General features: G+C 35.3%; 2 protein-coding genes across 8 annotated transcripts in view; one reads left to right on the top strand and one right to left on the bottom strand.

Moving 5' to 3' along the window:
* On the top strand, positions 1 to 9,490 carry LOC143340890 (KH domain-containing, RNA-binding, signal transduction-associated protein 3). 2 transcript variants are annotated; one of them, XR_013079517.1, is made up of 10 exons: positions 1 to 360; positions 1,480 to 1,601; positions 1,661 to 1,777; positions 2,065 to 2,377; positions 2,506 to 2,620; positions 2,713 to 2,835; positions 3,640 to 3,716; positions 5,979 to 6,075; positions 6,200 to 8,219; positions 8,834 to 9,490. XR_013079517.1 is itself a non-coding variant. In XM_076763281.1 (9 exons), the coding sequence occupies exons 1-9, from the start codon at positions 159 to 161 to the stop codon at positions 6,282 to 6,284; spliced, it is 1,251 nt and encodes a 416-aa protein (XP_076619396.1). In that variant the 5' UTR covers positions 1 to 158; the 3' UTR covers positions 6,285 to 9,490. The 2 variants fall into 2 exon arrangements, 1 of the variants encoding a protein (XP_076619396.1); XM_076763281.1 differs by having other exon boundaries at positions 6,200 to 9,490.
* A 2,510-nt stretch (positions 9,491 to 12,000) lies between these two features.
* The window catches only part of Tfap-2 (transcription factor AP-2), a 309,571-nt gene continuing 300,397 nt past the window's right edge, over positions 12,001 to 21,174 (bottom strand). For all 6 annotated transcript variants that reach the window (XM_076763705.1, XM_076763708.1, XM_076763704.1 and 3 more), the window contains 3 exons: positions 18,544 to 18,685; positions 18,091 to 18,262; positions 12,001 to 16,243 (listed from right to left, as the gene is read on the bottom strand). In XM_076763705.1, coding sequence (XP_076619820.1) covers positions 16,106 to 16,243; positions 18,091 to 18,262; positions 18,544 to 18,685 — 452 coding nt within the window. In that variant the 3' untranslated portion in view covers positions 12,001 to 16,105. The remainder of the gene's footprint in view (positions 16,244 to 18,090; positions 18,263 to 18,543; positions 18,686 to 21,174) is intronic.

The following is a 21,174-nucleotide window of genomic DNA, read 5'->3' as shown; positions in this document are numbered from 1 at the left end:
ACTAGAGGTAGAAGAGTTAGCTTCCGCCATTGTAACTTTAATGTGAAACCGCGTCGTGAGTGAGTGATCTATTTGAGTGCAAAAAAGTGTCTGATTAACGAATTTGTTACTTTTCTGTTTATATATTTGTTGAAATATATAATAAACCATTATTAATCATGAGTGACAGGCCAAGTAATGGCGAATACAAGTATCAAAGGGATGAAAATTCAGATAAGGGAAAAACGTTATCCGAAAAAGATCGTGATGAAAAAGAGCATCAAATTGATAAAGCCGGGGAGTATGTCCGTGAACTTTTACAAGTCAAAGTTGAATTGGATTCACAGAAATGGCCTAATGCAGTTAGTTTAATCGATCAAGGTAAGTGTTACTATTATTCACTCCTTTTTTTTTACCACATCTTCATTGTTTCTGATATTTATGTTAACGTTTTTCATGCTGTTTCTGCGTTTGTTTCCTTTGTTCGTTGTTTATTTTCAGTGATTATTTCAATTTATTATTTTATGTGTTTATAATTCGAACAGAATGAGTTTAAGGAATTGATATTTAAGGTTAGAGTAGCATGTATATGAAAAACATTTTTTTCACGATTAAATTAGTAATTAGGAATATAAAGATTTTCGAAAGCATTTTAAATTAAATACTCCAAATAAAACATATGTGGCTTTATATTAATTAACATTATGTTATTCAAAGTAATATACCTATACTATATTTTTTATTTTTCCAAATCTTTTCGTAATAGCAATATTAAAATCGTAAATATATGATCATTATACTGTTAAATGTTTAGAGTCAGTATGTTTGTATATATTACAAATTTTATATTTAAATTTTCGTAAAATCAATAGAAAATTTTTGCAATGTATGTATGTGTATATGCATAGTTACTGTTAGTGGAGAGGATGCTATATTTGAAAATACATTATCTTTACGGAAGGACTATAAACCACTTAACTATAGTCTCATACCTACTTTTTATAGAAGTAACATATAATTTTATGTTTACTTCTTCTCATATCTCATATTGTTCCCTCATGTTTATGTATGTATTTATATTATAAATATGCCTTTAATGTATTACTTTGTAATACATAGATCTACATTTGTATATAGATGTTAAATTCTGAATGATATTAAGAATTTTTTTTACTTATAAAAGATAATGTTACTTTATATGTTTTTATGTATGTATAGAGGTATAAATATTATGTATTATTATCTGTAATTAAAAATATATGCAAATATAACATAAACTGCCTTTGTTTATATGCTAAATATCATTTGTAAAGTAACTTCTTATAAATGTTTTCCTTGAAGGAAAATAAAATGAATCATAAAAATCTTTCAACGTTCAATGATAGAATTGAAACGTTTTAAATGACTTTATATGACAAACAAGCAATAGTTTCTGTTTTTGCTTGGGTTAGCATTTTATTAGCGTGCCATAGAATCAAGAATAATTACTTTGTTTAATAGAAATTCAAAAAACTCAGGCTATGGGAAAACCAATAAGGGATCCAAAATATGTGGATATTTATCGTGAAAAACCAACTCGCGTTTCAGTTAAAGTGTTGGTACCTGTGAGAGAACATCCTAAGGTAATTATATATACCTTTAAATCATTACTCTCTAAATTACATCATGGAATTCTTTATAGTTTAATTTTGTTGGAAAATTATTGGGTCCAAAAGGTAATTCTATGAAACGTTTGCAAGAAGAAACTATGTGCAAGATGGCAGTGTTAGGGAGAGGATCGATGAAAGATCGTCAAAAGGTTATTTTAAATTTCATTTGTTTTATGATTATTGTTTCCACTTATACCTGAGGCCCTGAAACTACCTGCATGATAATAATCAGGAGTGTGCTAGATCCCGAGAATATTCGGGATTCCCGAAATCTGTGTCTCGGGAATCCCGAAATTCTCTGTGAGAGTAAATACGTGCACGATGTATGTTCGTAATATTAAGTGAATGCTGTGTGTACGTAATCTTAATAAGAGGTTTAAGAGGTTTTATTTCTTTTCTCTTGACCCTTGATAACGTATAACACACCTGAACTTAGGAAGCAGAATGCCGTATGTCTCTGGATCCAAAGTATGCACATCTTTCGGACGATCTACACGTTGAAATAACAGCTCTTGCGCCGCCAGCAGAGGCGTATGCTCGCATTGCGTTCGCGTTAGCTGAAGTCCGAAAGTATCTAATTCCTGACAATAACGACAATATACGTCAGGAGCAAATGCGAGAAATGGAAATGAGTATGGTAGACGATCCGGTGAACACCGACGACAGAAGACCCTCTGTAAGAGGCGTTCCTGCTGGTGGTGGAATATTAAGGCCCACCGCCAGGCCCACATTACCACGATCCTCGAGAGGTTAGTAATCGTTGGAATAGTCATTACACTGATTCTTCTTCCCTTAACAGATTGAAATGCGGCGAATGAGCGAACAAATAAATTTAGCGGCATATCGTCATGCCGATTCCTAAATTTTCTCATTTTAGCGGCGATACTTCCACCACCTTCGAGTCGAGGACCAATCTCTCGTCCCGTGTCAGCGAAAAGTAAAGTATTTTCTATTTTGGATCGTGCAAGAGTTGCCATGGATCAAAGTTATGGGTAAGCTGTTATACTTATTGGCAAATATTATTTCTATAATAGGAACGAGCAAATATGTACTGTGCAAAATTTACTAACGTCTCCTTATTAAGGTACGAGACTGCTACCCCGCCACCGAGTAATCGTGTTGGTTCACACCACGATTACGACTATCATGGGTCGACGAGCAGCAGTAGCCGATACGGTGACCGACATTATACTTCAGGGTCAGGGGGGTAAGTATAATTGACATTTTTACGAAAACGAGACGATTAAACTTTTAAATAATTGGTGTGGTTAGGAATAATTGAACTCCTTGTGGATCTTCGGAGCAAGACTGAATAGAAATTAAAATGTTTATTTTAACGTATCTACGTTTGATGTAGATATACAATTTGTATGTTCTACTACGACCAATCCGATTTACATCGCGTTTGGACTCATTTTAATCGGAAAACTCTGATTGGTCCATTGGTGCTTTTTTTCATAAACTTATGATTTTTTTACCACGGCATTGCTATGTATATCTCGATTCCTCTCGTATCTATTGTCTTACTTTGTCAGACAGTATGCAAGTTGATTCCCAGAAGAAATACGCTACCCTGCACGCGAGAATTTAATTACTGGCTCTCGAATTTTTTAAATCACCGCGGCCATTACTGTACAGTAATGCGTGAAATGAATTTCTGTTAAAATTGTTCCCAAGATTGTTCCCTGAGAATATTGAATTCGTTTTTATACTATACATCGTAAACATAAATTGTATAGTAAAATGTGGTTTATTCGAAGTATGTAACAAGCAAACAAAACATTCCCAATAAATAAAATTTTTGATAACGGATCGATGAAAACTAAAATAAGGCGTATGTGATAAGAGAATAACATGATGAAATTAAGTGTAGGAGAGTGTGTATGAGGTGTATGAAGTGTAGTGTATGAGATATGTGTAGAAGGTGCATATGAATTTCGAATAATGTAGGTATTTTTACGTGTACGATACTTTCATACATTATGTAGAAATTAATGTATCCTTCCTTGAGGTATACAACTTACGAGTACGAAGACGACGCTGTTCCGCACTCCTCACACGAGTACTATGAAACGTCTGAATATCCAGGTAACACTTCTCATTTATTATCGTTACATTATTATTTTGTTTGTCTAACAAATTTAACACGTTTATACGTTATGGAATATAAATTATCATAAATATACACATATTTATGATATGCACAAAATTAATCCTTAAACGCCGTGTGCGAGAAAGATCGTTTAACATTAGCTGGTTTTCAATTATTTGAACTATTTCAAATAAACTGTTCCAATGAGAAGCATTAGTAAATAGGTACGAGTAAAGAATTACTTACTGTAGGAAGCTGGTAAGTTTGCGAGGCACAGGATCGCGCGACCCGATTGTTTATAGTCGAGAGTCTCCGTCCGATTATTGATGTTTTTCGTTCTGGTGTCACCGAGACTCTAAACGTAGAGACGGGTGTTGAATGGTGGGGACAGGTAGAGCAAATGGAAAATCTTTCATTCGCCTCTTTCGTCTCGGTCGCACACTTCCTAGTTCCCTACAGTAGTTTACTCACAAAATTTTCACAATATACAACAGTGCCCACTTGAGTGACCACGCTCGGAACCGGCCACGGTCATTTATGTAGGCAAGGTTACTTCTCAGAATTCAACGGAGATAAGGAAAGAGGATAAGTGTGAGTGAGATACAATAGCTAGCATCCGAAACCATATACAGGATGTTCTGCCAACCCTGGGAAAAATTTAAATGGGAGATTCTAGAGGTCAAAATAAGACGAAAATCAAGAATATCAATTTGTTGATTGAGGCTTCGTTAAAAAGTCATTAATAAATTAAATTTAAACATTTCAAATCGTTCTGGAAAAATTATTTTCGGTTGCGAGTGTCAATTACAATCATTTTTGGTGAATACACATACCCCCAAATTCCTTCGAGAAAAAAATTCTTTACAGAAAATATATTGTGTGGCCGGAAATGTTTCTATAATTTTTTAACGAAGCCTCCATCAAGAAATTAGTATTCTTGATTTTCGTCTTATTTTGGCCTCTAGAATCTCCCATTAAAGATTTTCCCTGGGCTGAATACCCCTTCGATGTTCGAAGTCGCTTGGCTTTTAAGAATTGGTGGGGGATAACCCCGGACACTTAAGTGGGCACTATTGTAGATGAGTTGTATTATATAATATGTAATATATAACTCCATTACATAATAAAACAGAAAAATATTATTTAAACAATAGTCTGTTTTTCATAGCTGTTAGAACGTACGTCGTTTAAGGGTTAACATAATTCTTATGGTACTTACAGTTTTATTGATTTAAATACCCTAATACATTAATTATACATAGATTTATTGAACTCTGGTTCTTAAAAATAATTAAACGGTTTGAAGTGAACTGAAACGAATGAAGAATCTGATAATATAAAAAATTGGTGGAGCATGAAATACTTAATAAAATTAGTGTGATAACGTTAATATTTAAAGTTTTAAATGGAACATTTAAATGCATCAGAATGTACCTAATTATTTTAAAATCATTAATAATGTGGCTCGTAGCTGCAATAATTAGATCTTGAAGTATACGAAGTGTGTACAATTTTACACTCACGGTTAAATCTTTCCAAATTAAATCAATTGTCGGCCGGATTCTGTTCGATAAACTTGCATAAACGCTTGGGCGCTTTTTATATCACGAATAAAATAATAGATATTTAATCAAGAATGACGATATTAATGGAAAACAAATTTTATATTAACTTTTTAAAATCATTAGGATATTCTTTTAGGAGTGTACAGATACACGAGACATAACTTGGTTCGAGAATTTATCGGTTTGAATAGAAGCGGATTTAAATATTTTTTCATCGCATAGTATTGTTCTAGTATCTCTTCGACTACTCAAAACTCAAATTAAGTTTAAATTTGATACATGCATTATTAGTTTTTTTCAATCCAAGGGAACAACAATTTTTAATATAAAAAAATATTCACGATTCAAACATCTCTTTAAGTAGAAAAATATAATTTCCTTTTGAGAAAGGTACCCGAAATTTTTAAATACTCTGTACACTCTTATTTTCTTCCATGTGTTGAATCGAACATTTAAAGAAACTTATCTATAATATTGAACGCTAAACAAACACGAATGGCTTTATGTAACAACCTGAACTGTTAACTGAGCAATTCTTCAGCCCATTTTTAAGAATTTTCTTAAACGTTTAAAAAAAAAATACATAACACTCGCTTCGCAATAGAGGGTTAGGATATATCCGATTAATATTTCGTCGTGATGTGTTTGAATGAATTGAAGTAATGCAAATGACTCACTCCATGAAATTCGCAGAGGAATCATCGAGCCGCGCATGGAAATCTTACAAGACGACAACGACATCGGGCTCAAGCTCGCGCTACCGCAACGCTCCGTACTCACGACCTTCCAAGTAAAAGTCCACAAAAATCATCCTATAATTTTCGTAACGTTTTCTATCTTTTTTTTTTTTTTTTTTAAATTGCCCGCAACGTCTGCGAAAAAAAGATTTTGTTTCTGATTTTATTATTTCATAGCCCTAAACCGTTGACTCTTCCTCACGCACGACGACCTATGGTGCCTACGATGCCAAAATCTATAAACGACCGAGAACGTTTTTAAACTAAAAGCGACACGGAAGAGACTAAGCACGGTAAACGACAAGCAGGCAATATTACAACTTTTCATCGTATTGCGACGGTAGCGAGCAAAATACGAGACTCGTTGAAAATTTTTAAGTCTCGGTCGATCTCCAATGGTCTCGGTAACTATTAGATTGTATCTCGATGGAAAAATCGGTTTTGTGTCCCATGTATATCTTATTTGTTCCCGTTCGAAAATTACAATTTTTTATAATAAGGCCGACACGGTTTTTAGATGAATTTTTCGTTGCCGCTGAATAAACTGGAACACGTAATACAATGAAAACTGTAATCGAAGCGTCTTGCGACTTCGAAATGATTTTATGTCTCGAAGAATCGTGTAAATATCCATCTCCTAGAAAGTCTGAATTAATTTCTGCCGTTTCGTTGATTCCGTACTTCTGACTTCCTGTAAAAAAAAAAAAACATAATACAGACCCACTCCTTGAAACCTGTTCGGAAAATGTCACGTCAGAGTGGAGGGCTAGAGGACCAAGAGGATCTGTAGAATGAAACAAGTAAAATTGTTAAATAAGCGTGTATTATAACGCAACTTAGGACAAAAACGTCGAAGCTGTGTCAAACTTTTCTGTAGATTGAATTTCATATCCCCTTTTACTATTCCATTTTGTACGCGTACAAAATACTGTTCCCCCCTTTAATTGGCTGTACACTATAAAGTATGCCCTAATAAATTTATAAATAAATTGGAGAACTTACCTTTCATACAGCTTTAACGTTGTTTTGAAAACATGCATAGCTCGGGACAGTCGTGTGTGTTATAATGACTTAGAAATATATGTCTAAAATGGAAAAAAGTAAATATTTAAAATGATATTCAGTGGCAAGTGAACATATAAATTAATATTAAAATAAGTTGCCTATGATTATGAAACTTATACCGTAATTCATACGATAATAATTTGTATATTATATACGTGCAAAAATAATTAAAACAATTTAGTGAAAACTAAAGAAAAAAAAAAAATATAAATACATGTTAATGAACACAGATATAATTACATGTGCAAAATACATGAAGCAACGATTTCTGTAGAGCGTTGTAAAAAATATAGTAGTTACAACATTATAAAAACCTGTAATCTTATAATCATTCAGTATAAGTATACAAAAATCATAAAATAACATATGCGTAAATATTTTCTCGTTTCTGGAGTAATTATGTGTTTTCTCGTATATACATATATGTAATACTCGTAAACTGAAATAAATGGGAAGTATAATAACGCTATTGTAAGCTTTGTTTGAAACAAATTAAATTAAAACCCTGCTTAATCAACGCCATTATAATCTGGAAAAATATAAATTATATCTAGACCTAATAAGTAACATTAATATTTTCAGTAATCTAAACACATCCGTTTATCTATATATTAATAATATCAGCCTAATTACAATGAAACTTACGCATTTGGTGTTTTTAAGTTTTACAAATTCACAAAATGTTAATTAATATTAAGATAAGCTGTCAGAAAATTATAATAAATTTCATTCAATCTACTTCATACCTATGCACGAATCTTAATTACATTAATTACAATGCAACGAAGATAAAACCTAAAAAAAAAAATACTCGTTATATTTGTTAAACAACGGACTCATACGTATTTAATTTACATTAAAGTTGACATTACGCATCATTCGAATTTTTATCGGCGGTACATTTATTTGTACCAATAGTGAAAGTTTATTTTCATATGCATTTCATTTCATTCTTATTCAAGTTCTATTCCAAGCTTTCATAACATTTACCTCTAACATATTTTTTCGTGTATTCCTCTTAGGTGTATAGAAGCGTAAGGAAAATCGCGTGGGAACGCGTTTTCGTGGATTGAAATATTTTAATCTCCTTCTGTTTCTCTGATCAGTGGAGCTCGAAGTGCCTTGAAATCACGTGAGTACTTTTTGATTTGTATAAAATAATTTTTATACTCACATTTAAAAAAGTGCCATCAGAAAATTACACTTGGTCTTAATATTATGTCTACTGTTTAATTACAGCTTTTTTTCTTCATAGCATTGTCTTATTTGTTGTATTAATATTTACAGTTTCAACAATTACAATATTTTGATGATATACTTTGTCATAAATGTGTTCTCGACTCATTATTCTATAGAAATACTGGTAATAATTGTAATCTAGTGTAATAATTTTTCAAATTAATTAACTATGCCGAAATTGTATTTGCAACCAGGAATATTCTTAGTTTTTATACCGGTTCATACTTACAGTTTCTGATATTTCAGAATGTCTCGCTTTGTAAATGGCTTCCACTGTGTCCAATAATCTTACAGGCTTTAATTTATTAAAGTTTGTAAAGTGTTTCGATTTAGAAATTTTTTTTTCTAATCACGAATGCAAGATTTGCACGCGCTAGAAAGTACTTACTCAAATTGTTCCGAATTCGATTAGAGAAATTAAAAGCTTTTTGCATGCGTGAATAACTGAAACTGCTTTCTTTGTTAGTTATGTGCAAAAATCTATGAGATAGTAAGACTTTCTTTCAGGCAATGGAGTGTGCCGATTGCACACGTTACGATTACATCAATCGACGAAGAAGTAATAGCATTTAATTATTAAGCTGTGACCGGTATAATGGAAATTAATAATACGCGCGTTTTAAATGTCTTTAAAATTCAGCATCGAATTTATCGATCAGTTCAACGCAATAGATAAAACTCAAACAATTTCAATCTTAATTCGATGTATTTGTGTGGTCTCGTAAATTTCTAAAAACTAATGTTGGGTGTGATGACAGTTTGTAGTATGTGAACTAGTTTGTTAAATGTTTGTAGGAAATTCGTTAGAACTTTCGGTTGTGTCGTTCAGAAATCGTTACTCTTGCAATCGTGTTAATAGGTATGAGCTAATAATTTCTTATGATATCACAAATTTGAAATAAATCTAATAACATTTAGTTAATAATAATTCGAATATCTTGTTGAAGTGATATTTTCGTCTGTGTGGTTACTTAGGTATGCGTAAGAGTCATTCAACCGGTCAAGTTTTCGAATGAAATTGAAATGATGTCTATTTTTATAAAATTATAAGGATGTAGATATAATTTTATGAGTTTATAGTGAGTACTTGTGAGTGTAATGTTAACATGTGCATCAACGTCTATGATGGAAGAAATTAAATGGAAAATAAATAAATCGGAAATACAGAACAACCGAATGTTTGACCTTTACTTTCTAAGCGATATCTAAATAAAGTGAAACGTTTTTATTTCGTCGAAACAGATTTTGTTTTCTAGAGGAGTTTCTGCAGATCAGATTTAGAATTATTATCTCTAATAAATATTTTGCATTCTGTCACAGACGAGGTATAGGATAGGAAAATATGGACAATCTTTAACAGAGGAGTGTTTTATTTTTATTTTACTTTTATTTTAGATGAGTATAGCAGAATAAAGCATTGCATGCAATGTCTATTCTATACTTCTATGATTTTGTCTTATGGATTTTAGTGTTTCACGAACTGAAATACATAATATAAATAGCAAACGTAGAAATCAATTAAATAATGAAAAATTATCATCGAACTATAAATTAATGCTTTTTTTTTTGTATTATCTAAACGATGTGAAGTAGAAATAAACTGAACCGTCAAGTTTTATTTAATAAAATTTCATTTTAAAATATGAATGATGAAATTAGTCATCAAAACCCAATATAAAACATTTAATTTTAACAACTAATAAAGCTACTGGCAAACAGTCAACGACATCAAATACATTCCATCGAAGGGTTGTCCATAACATTTTTAAAATTAAATTCATTTCCATTTATTCGCATTACTTTTGGGACGATTCTCGTATTTTATCGCCAGACTTGTTGACAATTATTCTTATGTAAATTGTAAGGATGGAATAGGGTTTCATCTTTTTATTTTATGTGTTTAGTTTAGCTTTAATATTATGCTTGCAGTGCCATTAAAATTGCCCAAGTGGCAAACACAGTGACACTTGTGATTTTATTCGCCATTGAACTTTTCATTATTCGATAGCTTTTAAACGTCGAGGTTTTAGTTGTTTTTCAAAATTAATAGAAATCTTTAGAAAACCGTTTAAGCGTGTAATTTAAATGGCGTCGGATTTAGAACGTTGAAGGGGACGCCACAGTATCGCTGGCGTTCATTTTAAAGTTTATAAATTGCTTAGAAACAATATTCTTATTTATTTATCACACACCAATATACAAAAATGAAATGTATAATCAATATCAGAATATAATATACTACGAAATTCAAATATATTTAATAAAGATATATCTGAGTATCTTACAAGATTAGAATGATGCTTCAACGTGGAACAAAAATTGTCTACAACATTCTTTGCAGTTGGCACAGAAATTCTGGTAGAAAACGTCTTTCTACGGCCGCTCTAACGATTATAAATAAGTATTAATTTACGGGACCTTAGTCTAACGAGTTCGCCTAAGTAGTCGTGAGTGAAAATAAGGGGTTCAAGGTTTTTCTCATTTTTTTTTTGCTTTTTTTTTTTTGTTTGTTTTGCCTAACATTTTCTCTTCTTTTCTGTTGCCTAACTAATCCCGGCGGTGTTGGTCTGAAACTCGGTGAAGGTGGTTCTCTGCCCTTTCGTTCTTAGTATTTTTTTTTCTTTTTTTTTCCTCTACGATTAAAGCGCGCGTCGCGAGGGAGAGAAATCATGTTTCTTCGTCGCAAAGTAAAATCCGACGACGCGCGGCTGCTTCGAGAACTTCGAAAATTGTATTTCTAATTAAAACGGAGCGGCATCCGGCGCCCTTCACAACCACGCTAAATACCTCACCTCTATGAAAAAACATGGAATGATAATAGTAATTTTTTTTGTCCGTGTTATCGGTTTATATCTTAGTAATATGTACGATTATATCACAAGAAAGATTCAAATACTCTGTACATAATATCCCGGAACGCGAGACGTTCGATCAGGTTTCTTAATCTTACATTTACATATACGCCTAAGATTTAATTACAAAGTTAGATATGTCTCAGGTTCACCTGGTATTGTACTTCAACGCAATTTCTCATGCTTCCGCTCTGCTCTTTTCCTTTTTCTTCACCTTTCGACCAGAACGGAGTGACCAAGCACTCGATACGCGTTTCGGTCGAGACGTTTCGTCGCGTTCGATTCTCTCGTTCGCGTGGTCCGCGCGGCAAAAAGAGCGCTCGATACGCGCGTCTTAAAAACTCTAACGCAACTTTCGGTGCTCGTTCGATCGCGTTTCATCGACACGCTCGCATCCAGTCGCTCGCTCTTACGTTTCTAACTCGATATTTGTTTAATTGGCACATCTCAAATGGCAACTTTCGCATTGGCACGACGAGTGATCCTCGGATATGTTCCTTAGGCTTCCTCGAGACTCGACACCGACGATCAAGCGAAACGCGCTTCAATAAACGTCGTTCCCGTTCTTCGTCGCGAAAACGAAAATCTCGCGGATGAGGTTCTTAATAAGGAGGAAAATATAGCTTCGCTGCGATTAATCGCCCGACAATTAACGCGTTGTCTACTAGGAATTACTAATTTCGCTTTCGGTCGAACGGCGCCGATGTCGATGATCGTTGCAACGTGGAAACGTGGTTAGCATCGATAAGTCGTAGGGCGTTTATTCTTTTACGATACGTATGTGTCCGAAGTTTGGAGACAAACAGCCGATCGAAACGTGTGTTCCAGTCAGAGATGGACAAAATTTTATTCGAATTAAATACACAACGAATGAAAAACACGTTTGCTCCGTCGAGATCGGTTATCGAATAAAGCTTTTTATCCGTTCAACGTGGAATATAAATTTCATTCTATAATTTCTTATCGAACAGTCAACGGATCAAAAATGGTTTATCCTTACATCCTCTATTCAAATTTGTTATCTAGACGAGGAGTCTGCCCATCTCTGGTTCTAGTTACCAAACGATAGTCTCTTCGACACTATCTACGGGTCTTTTGAAAACGCAATTGTTGTTTATCCGATCTGTATTTTGCGTCGACGTATCGCGCCTATAAATCTATGAGAGATACGTTATTAGTTTGACAAGAATATGAAGTAGATAAAACGTATAATAAAGCATTGAATAGTCTGGATCGTACAAGTCAACAAAAATAGATCATCCTATAATAAAAACTATCTTCTGTAAAATGTGTATTTTTTTAAAAATGAAGCCTGTGAACAAATTAATTTCTGAGATATTCAGCTTTTCACTTTCGAAGTTTGATTCTGCTTATCGAGACTTTGTATTCTGTATTGTTCTGAAACATTAAGATCTCCGAATGGAACCTTGTCGCTCCTTCAAATTATTAGAAAATTCAATGCCTTATTACGTAGATGAATCGTGAACATTAAAAGTTTGCGTGGAATAAAGTATCTCTTAATACGAGTATAGAAAGCTGTATTTCGTATCATTAATTCTAGTCGACTGTACAAAATCATTGGAAAAATCAGCGTCATGCCGAGCTTGAATAATCGATCGTTGAGAAACTGTAATGAATAGACAATTGCAAGGTCGATGATTCGGCTATTCGTATCCATAGTTTGATTTGAATAAAACCTCGTTGTGTGCTAATGCAATAGATAAACGATTCTAAATTAAGATTCTTTTTAGCCTCGGACGGCTGTTGCACATTCTCACCTCGATTATCGTGATACCATCTAACCCCGCGTGAGATAATGAAGATAGAGTTTTGATTCGATCGTGAAATTGTCGCGGAGATTCTAAAATTTACGCGAAACAAACGGACAGTTGACGGCAACAGTGATAAATTTCACAACTGAGTCCATTTGGTTTCCATAATAGTCGGATTGGAATAAACTGGACGCTCAAGGCCACTTGCTACCACCAATTAAGTTCGACTCTCATGCTTACGCCATGTTGGTTTGGTATCAGAGAGTTTGTACTATGTGGAGCTTGGAAGTTGATACTTTTTTAGTCAGCCTTCGAAGGTTTTTGATTAACAATAAGCAATGAAATCTGCTCAAAGACAACAACCTCAGGAATCATCTTTCCAGTTTACAGCTTTACAAACACGAGGAAGAGAAATCAATCCTGGAGGGAATTACGAGTCAAACTAAGTAAAACTATTTAATTAGAATTTGTAAGATCCAAGGCAAGGCAAAAATGTTTACCACATTCCTCTTGCTCATGCTACTACATTCCTCTTGAATCAAGAATCATCTTTCCACCTCCCATTTATACAGATGGAAGGAAGAAAGATCAATCTTGAAAGGAGTTGCGTGGCATATTAGGTTAAACTATTTAATCAGGTTTTGTAAGGCCTGCAACTAAGTAAAAATTACTCGACACACTCCACATTTCCTCTACTATACGTAGTACTAAATTCCCCATGTTCTTAACTTAGGAATCATCTTCCCAGCTAACAGCTATACAAATAGGGGAAAGAAAGATCAGTCTATTTACTCAGGATTTATCAGACCTACAACTGTACTCAATTACATTTAATAACAGTATATTTCTGAATTATGATCACTTTTTCTCTATTATTGTTGGATCTCTTTTCCATTGTATTTTCTTTTGCGATTGGTGTGCATCTGCAGCAATAGAGACGTATTACTATTAATATTATTACTAAGAACAAATTACTCGATATTATCCACGTTTTCCTTATCCCTGTTACTACATTTTGCCTAAACCAGGACTGATCTTGCTTTCCTGCATACCAACATGTACTTTTGCGTAAAAGAAAAGAGTTGGGGGGGTAGTACTTCGGTGGTCTCGAACAACCACAATCGTATTCGAACCATAGATTGACTCTATACAGAGCAAAGGCCATAAATCGCGGTACGATCCAAAGTGAGGCGATTTCCCGTGAAAAGCTACGTTTAAGGAAAACATCTAACTCTATTCTGCACTTTCCACTTTGTTTTGCACGGAGAACAGTCTCTGTTTCGTTCGTACCATAAATCACGCCCTACTCTGTACGATACGACCGTAGATTTCAGTGATGACTAATGAGAAGGATGAGTTATTAAGAAATTCAATAAAAACGTCCACGTTAAACGTGCGCTTAAATGTGTTTACAAGGAAATATATAACTTCAAAGGCTGCGACGTTCATGAATATTCAGCGATCGTTGCATACTGAATGTTTCCATGTAAATGGCGTTGAGTTGTTCTACGTAATGGACTCAGTCAGCCGAGAAAAATTGTCCGTGAAACGTTCGCGAGCGGTTCACATTCGTAGTCGCTAAATTATAAGTTGCACGCGGTACAGAGAGCAGTATATCACAATATTAATGCTTACGTAACGGCATCATAATCGATACTGCGCGTATGTCGGACGCTCGGTAATGAGCAAAGAATAACGATGCTTGAGCAATATAAATAGTCGACCCAAAAATTATACAGAGAAATAAGGTTGTTGTAAATTGTTTCTTCTTCGTTGTACTGTGTATGTGTGTATGTTCGTGTTCCGTGTATGTGTGTATCCTCCAATTATCGATCGATTCGCGAGCTGCAAGGATACAAACGACTAAAGAACTTTACACCCATTTCGGCTCAGTAAATAGAATTTTCCCATTTTAATATATTTGTCGCTCGAAAAAGAAGTTTGGAACTTTCCTTTTTTTTTTCTTTGTTTACCTTCGAACGAACCGATTCTAACGTTCTCGTTTGACCGTGACCTGTTACTGTACTGCGGTTTGGAACACAGGGCTATAATTGCAAGCATTAACCGTAACAATTGCACAAACGTTTCGACTATCACTAAACCTATCACAAACAATCGTACACGCACGGATATAGTCTCTGATAGAACACGCATTTCGCGAGCATGCACGAGAACCTAAGGGAGGGAAGACGCGATAAAGCTTCGAACTCTATAGTTTTTTCGACGACTGCGAATTAGGGCTGGTGACTACTCGCGTCATTTAACGTTGGAATTTTTTATAAGCATCCGAGTATCGTTTCTGTGGCAAAACTCAGGATATGCTTATCAACCCCTTCATACTCACCAGTTTTACGTGTTTTCTTCTTACGAATTTCAATACTCTGAGAAAACATATTTAACATATTAATATTCACTGCATCTAAATACAGCCACGAAGGGGTAAATTTTTGCCGAAAGGGTCTTCAGAATCTTCTCCAAAATATAAAGTCGAATAATTTTCGCGGGGACGTTTGAACCACCGAATATATTCGAATGCAGACAAACTCATCGAACCGTTCGCAGCCCTATTCCGTAACTGTCGCGACGATCCCGTCGAATCGATCGATACGTTCCTTCGTAATCAGCACGGATGCGTTTCGAACGAACAGGCAGTGAAAGAACAAAAGTTATTCCTATTTTGTTTACACGAGTACACACGTTCATCGAAACAGTACAGGATCATCGAAGCGTCCTCGATGACGCGGCCTGACTCGCTTCGCTGAACAAAGGGGAAATCAAAGCCGTCCCGTATCCCCACTGCCCCGGCGATGGTCCTTCGTCGAGGTCCTTCGACGACTCTCTGACGATCCCATCGACGACCGACGGCGATTGCACATCTTCTCGCGGCTTCGTTTCATTGATTTACCTAAAAACGCTCGTCGACCAGCCAACCTCGGCGAACACGAACATCCGCGACGCTGCTGTCGCACCTTTATCCCTGTCGATGAGTGCGCTCCTCTATTATTATACAAACGCTCGTGGTATCGCGGACATACGTGTCGTTTTCCTGTGGTCCACCAGAAGCTGTTCGCGAAAGGACCGCGAAAAGCTCAGTTGTACGGCCAAGAGTGCCTGATTGAAGTGACCACGTTCGAGGTAGGCGGGTCCTCCGGGCGTCACTTCTTCATGTCGTTCATCAACGTACCGTCCTTGCTCTTGTTCGTGTCGAGGCTCGACTGCTGACTACTTGTCACGCCGCTCCCGTTGCCTGGGTACATCTTTTCAAGGTGATTCAGGGACTCGCTTAGGAACTTCTGCAACAAAAACGGTTCGGTTCGGTTCAACTTCTGCTCGCATTCTTACGGAGTCGTTTCGACGCGTGTCGCGCGGCGCTACTTCCAATAGAGAGCCCCCATTACCAGAATTTATGGGGAAATTATTTTACTTTTCCTTTTTCGGTAACGCGGTCGTAATTCTAGCAGAAACACTAAACTTTGTTGATTTAACCCTCTATGGATCCGTGTAACTTTCAGGTCATGTGCTAATATATCGACATTTTATCAAATAATTTTAGTTTTTCGCAAAATGATACGTCTTAATTATACAGGGTGTTCGGCCACCCCTGAGAAAAATTTTAATGGGAGATTCTAGAGGCCAAAATAAGACGAATTTCGTTAAAAAGTTATTAACGTTTAAAGTTCCGCTCGTACTGAATTTTTTTCTGGAAAATGCGTAGGAATTCAGGGGTATGTGTAATGACTAAAAATGATTGTAATCGATTCTTGCAACCGAAAATAATTTTTTTAGAACGATTTGAAAAATTTTTTTTCGTCGAAAAATTTAGGCACCTACCCCCTGTCGATTTTTCTTAAAAATTCGTTTTTGATTTTTACTATTTTCATTTGACGCCCTACAGAAAAGTTGTCTAATACTTTTTTGTAGGTACCCATGAGCTCTACTTCAGAAAAAAGTTTCATTGAAATATATTCACAATTGTAGGAGTTATGGCTGTTTGAATATTGGACCATTTTTATGTGATTTTTCTCATTTTGCGGAGGCAAGGACCAACTTTTTGAATATTTTTACAATTTCTACATATTCTCCATTAAAATACGCGTAGTTTGCTTTTTTAAACATTAAAATCGTCCAATCCGTTCAGGAGTTATGGTGTTTTAAAGATACGCATGAAATTTCAGCGAACGATTTCTGGCCTGAAATTAGATTTTCGGTAAGGAATTTTTTTCTCGAAAATGCGTAGGAATTCGGGGGTATGTGTAATGACCAAAAATGATTGTAATCGATTCTTGCAACCGAAAATAATTTTTTTAGTACGATTTGAAATTTTTTAATTTTGTCGAAAAATTTCACACCTTCTCGAATTTTTTTCTAGGAAATGAGTAGGATTTCAGGAATATGTCTATTCACCAAAAATGCTTATAATTGACCCCTGAAACCAAAAATAATTTTTCCAAAACTATCTGAGAATTTTTATTTTAATTTGTTAATAACTTTTTAATGTTGCCTCAGTCAAGAAATTGATATTCTTGATTTTCGTCTTATTTTGGCGTCTAGAATCTCCCATTAAAATTTTTCCCAGGGGTGGTCGAACACGCTGTATAATGTCTCTGAGATAACCAATAACGATACTCAATCATTTTCCTAACAGTGGAAAAACAGTTTAGAAAAACTTATTTGTCCAAAAAGAAGTAGTATGTCAGGAAGAACAAAATAAAAATTATACAGAGAAGATATTATCGCTTATAAAATTTAGTGAAATAATTAATGTACAATATACTGCAAGGTTTTAGACTTCTTAAGGATTGTTTAATTATATCTGTTTTTATGTGTATAGAATTAGCACGAATCATCATTCTGAGATTTATATGTTTAAATATATCGACATCTTACCAAATAATTTTAGTTCTTTCACAAGATGATACGTTTTAATTATATAATGTCTCTGAGATAACCAATAGCAATATTGATGAAATATCAAAGTAAAAAATTCGTCTCATAGAGGGTTAATGAAATGTATATATTAGAAAACATCCATTTATTTACTCTTTGAATGAAAATTGAGATTTGTCTTTTATCGAATCTATTATTATTGAAATGTCCATCTCTGGTTGTGTTGACTTATGAATAGTTTTGATTACTGTACCTGTATTGCTGTAAGAGCGGCTACGATCGCAGGACTTCCGAATCCGTGCGATATGAGAGAGAAATGTGTTAGGTGTCTCTGTATGCTTGGATCGAGGATATGTTGCGGCCGTGTGTTGCAAAGTGGCGATCTGTCTTGATTCAGAAGATCCATCAGCTCTTTGGTGATTTGTCTGAAAGAAGAATCGGAACGTTAACTCTAATTAAACCCTTCCATACGATACCAAACAAGGAACCCCGAGAAGTTCGAACATTTAGAATCGCTGTTAAATTTATGTTCTCGATTCGAAGACTAGTTGCTATTTACGGTTCGATGAATATGGAAGGAACGGCTCATCTCGCGGGGTTTGTTAATGTCGCGTGTTCGAGCATCAATGCGTATCAATCGATGCAATCCCGATCATCTCGATAAATTTCTTTCGCCATTGTTCGCGGCGCGGAGATAAATTCTTACTTGGTGGCATGAAGAAGTTCTTTTCTCCTGTAGGAATCTTGCGGTTCACAATGCTGCCGACTGAGGTATTCGGCAACTTGTTTCGCAGGGAATTCGGTTTCGCAAACGTAGCCGAAGTCTCTGGCAAGGTGAATGGCTTCTCCTGAAAAAGAAATAAAACACTCTCGTATAGGAATGGGATTGCGTAACCCACGCATGGAAATTTATGAATTCTTTTTTTGCGGACCGTTTACGAGTTAACGGGACCGATCGAAATCTTTCGCGATAACGTCGAAAAATTTCATTATACGACGACGTATTAAAAATATTAATTTCCCAATTTTTGCATTCCTATTATTTTTTCGTTCGGTTAATTCTAGTCTATTTGGCGTACTAACGATTGACAGAAATGGTATATTTTACCATGTTTTGCCTTTTCTACTCTCCACTGATTGCTCCAAGCGATCACTACCTTTTTTGGAGTTTACAGTATATTTAATTATATTTCTTCAATGACAGTAAATTTCTACAAGGACGAAATTTAAAAGTCATCCTTAAGTTGTCTTTGTAGTGGCCAAGTTCGATGAAAAATTTAATTATTCGAAAAGCGCCGAGTGTTACGGTTTGTTAACTCGTAGGCTTTCATAGAAAAAAGGATCCTCGCGATTTCTCAGTGAGCGATCGCCGTTTCTACAATTTTAACCGCAGTCGAGTAAAATTACGAATCAGAGTTTCTTCCCCTTAAAATAAACGCGACGGAGCCCATTTCGCGCGTGCCAGTTACAAGATTGTTCCTCTGCCGTTGGAACGAACTAATTTACGATAATGAAACAGCATACGTGCTTTCTCTTCAGCACGTGGTTCTGTTTCTCCCCTTTCAGTACAATTCCCTCCCCGTCGGTTCACCGTTACTCTCTTGCTCTTGCTGTCCTTTCTCTCTCTCTCTCTCTCTCTCTCTCTCCGATGATGGCAAGTAATTAGGTACCTACAAGCAGGGTCTCGTGCAAGATGGAAGCAGACCCGCCGGGCGCTATTATCGACAACCGAGCAAAACCACCCGCAGGCCTGCCGGGTTTTCGCCTACGAGATCGAGAACACTGAACCGAGCCACCTGCAGCTAACGAATTATCCAATTTCGCGGACTCGTTCTACCGTTTCCTCTTCGTGGCGGGAAAAGTATGTAAAACGCTTGTTAATTGCACATTTTCGGTACCCCTTTCCTTTTACGTTCACCCAAACGTTTCGATCCTCTCGATCGTCCCAAGTACCATACTCATTCACGGAATCCTCAGTGTTGATTTTTATATTTCCTATACGATAGACTACAATCATTTCACATATTTACCAAAGGCAGAATATTCATATTTTTATTAATAAAATTAATGAAACGGAAGCTTTATAGAGGGTTGTCCCCTAAATATAATAATTCGTGTCTTACTGTATTTTTTATATTTTTGCATATTAAGTGCATTCTGTAGTTTATTGAAAATTAAAATTTCCCATAAGTGCATAAACATCCGTAGTCTAGTTATGAAATATTAATTAGGATAGGGGTTCTTATTGCACGAGTAAGTAAACTAAACAACCCTCATATTCGTATCATAATAAGACGAGATTGATTTTTGGTTTCATTCCAACATCTACCATTTAGAAGTATTATCTCAGTTTCCTACTTTTTTAATTGGTATTTGAAATTTTTGAACTTCGTTGCCTTCTGCGTGCTCGATTTTTATACAAAAAAGTGCATCGAAGTCGTATTATACAGGTAACCAAGCAGTTAAGTTTTTCTCTAAACTGTTTTTTCTTGGTTCGTTGTCATTTCGCGACTTTATTATACGAACATACTTCGCTATGTACTTGTTAACGACCATACACGTAATATCAGTTGTACACGCTACGCCACATAAATCGTGTGCATTGCGCGCAATTATTGTTTAATGGTCATGTAGTAAGCACCGTTGTCTTCTAGAAATATTTTGCAACGTTTCCATTCCTAGTGTCCATTAAAACACCGAAAATCTTACGACACTAATCCTTTTCGCTACTCGCTACATCATTATTCTTCTTCATGTTATATTCTTATCGATGCAATATTGCAACTTCGATCAGATTAATTAATTTCTATCAGCATATAATTTCCTTATTATGTAAGTGTATTCGAAGTTACGCCTGTGTTTCATGAAACACCCTGTACTATTCGTGACTAAATGGAAACTTACCAGGGGGGTACGTATGTAAACACGTGTCACCAAGAACAATTATCAATGATCTAAATCGTTCACGGAATTCGCATAACTTTCTGCACCATGCACGTACAAAGTGCAACAGGTCGTTCGAGCCAGGTTTTAATAGTGATCGTGAGCAGAGAACTCGTCTGCATCGATTTGCATATACCTTCTGCATCGTTGTTTCTTAACTTCTTTTAATTTCCTTCGACCAAATTAGCATCTTTGTCACGTACTCTGTCAAGATACGAAATTGCACAGTGCGTGTGTGCAATTAGTTTATCACTAGAATATCATGAAATATTAATCAGCATAGTGTTTCGCGGTACTGTCGACTATCTACTTGTATCAAACGCAGCACTAAAGTTTCTTTTCGAGTCTTCGTTCGCTTTCGTAGTCTTTCTAGTCTTTTATTCGAGCTTCAATC

This window comes from Colletes latitarsis, chromosome 4 (genome assembly GCF_051014445.1).
Source record: "Colletes latitarsis isolate SP2378_abdomen chromosome 4, iyColLati1, whole genome shotgun sequence".
In the NCBI taxonomy this organism is placed as follows: domain Eukaryota; kingdom Metazoa; phylum Arthropoda; class Insecta; order Hymenoptera; family Colletidae; genus Colletes; species Colletes latitarsis.
This window is presented reverse-complemented; position numbering and strand designations above follow the sequence as displayed.

Excerpts from the sequence above, each read along its gene's own strand:
- LOC143340890 (XM_076763281.1), top strand. The coding sequence starts at position 159 with ATGAGTGACAGGCCAAGTAATGGCGAATACAAGTATCAAAGGGATGAA. Across the intron at positions 1,778-2,064 it reads CGATGAAAGATCGTCAAAAG|GAAGCAGAATGCCGTATGTC; the intron begins GTTATTTTAAAT and ends ACCTGAACTTAG. Across the intron at positions 3,717-5,978 it reads TGAAACGTCTGAATATCCAG|AGGAATCATCGAGCCGCGCA; the intron begins GTAACACTTCTC and ends TGAAATTCGCAG.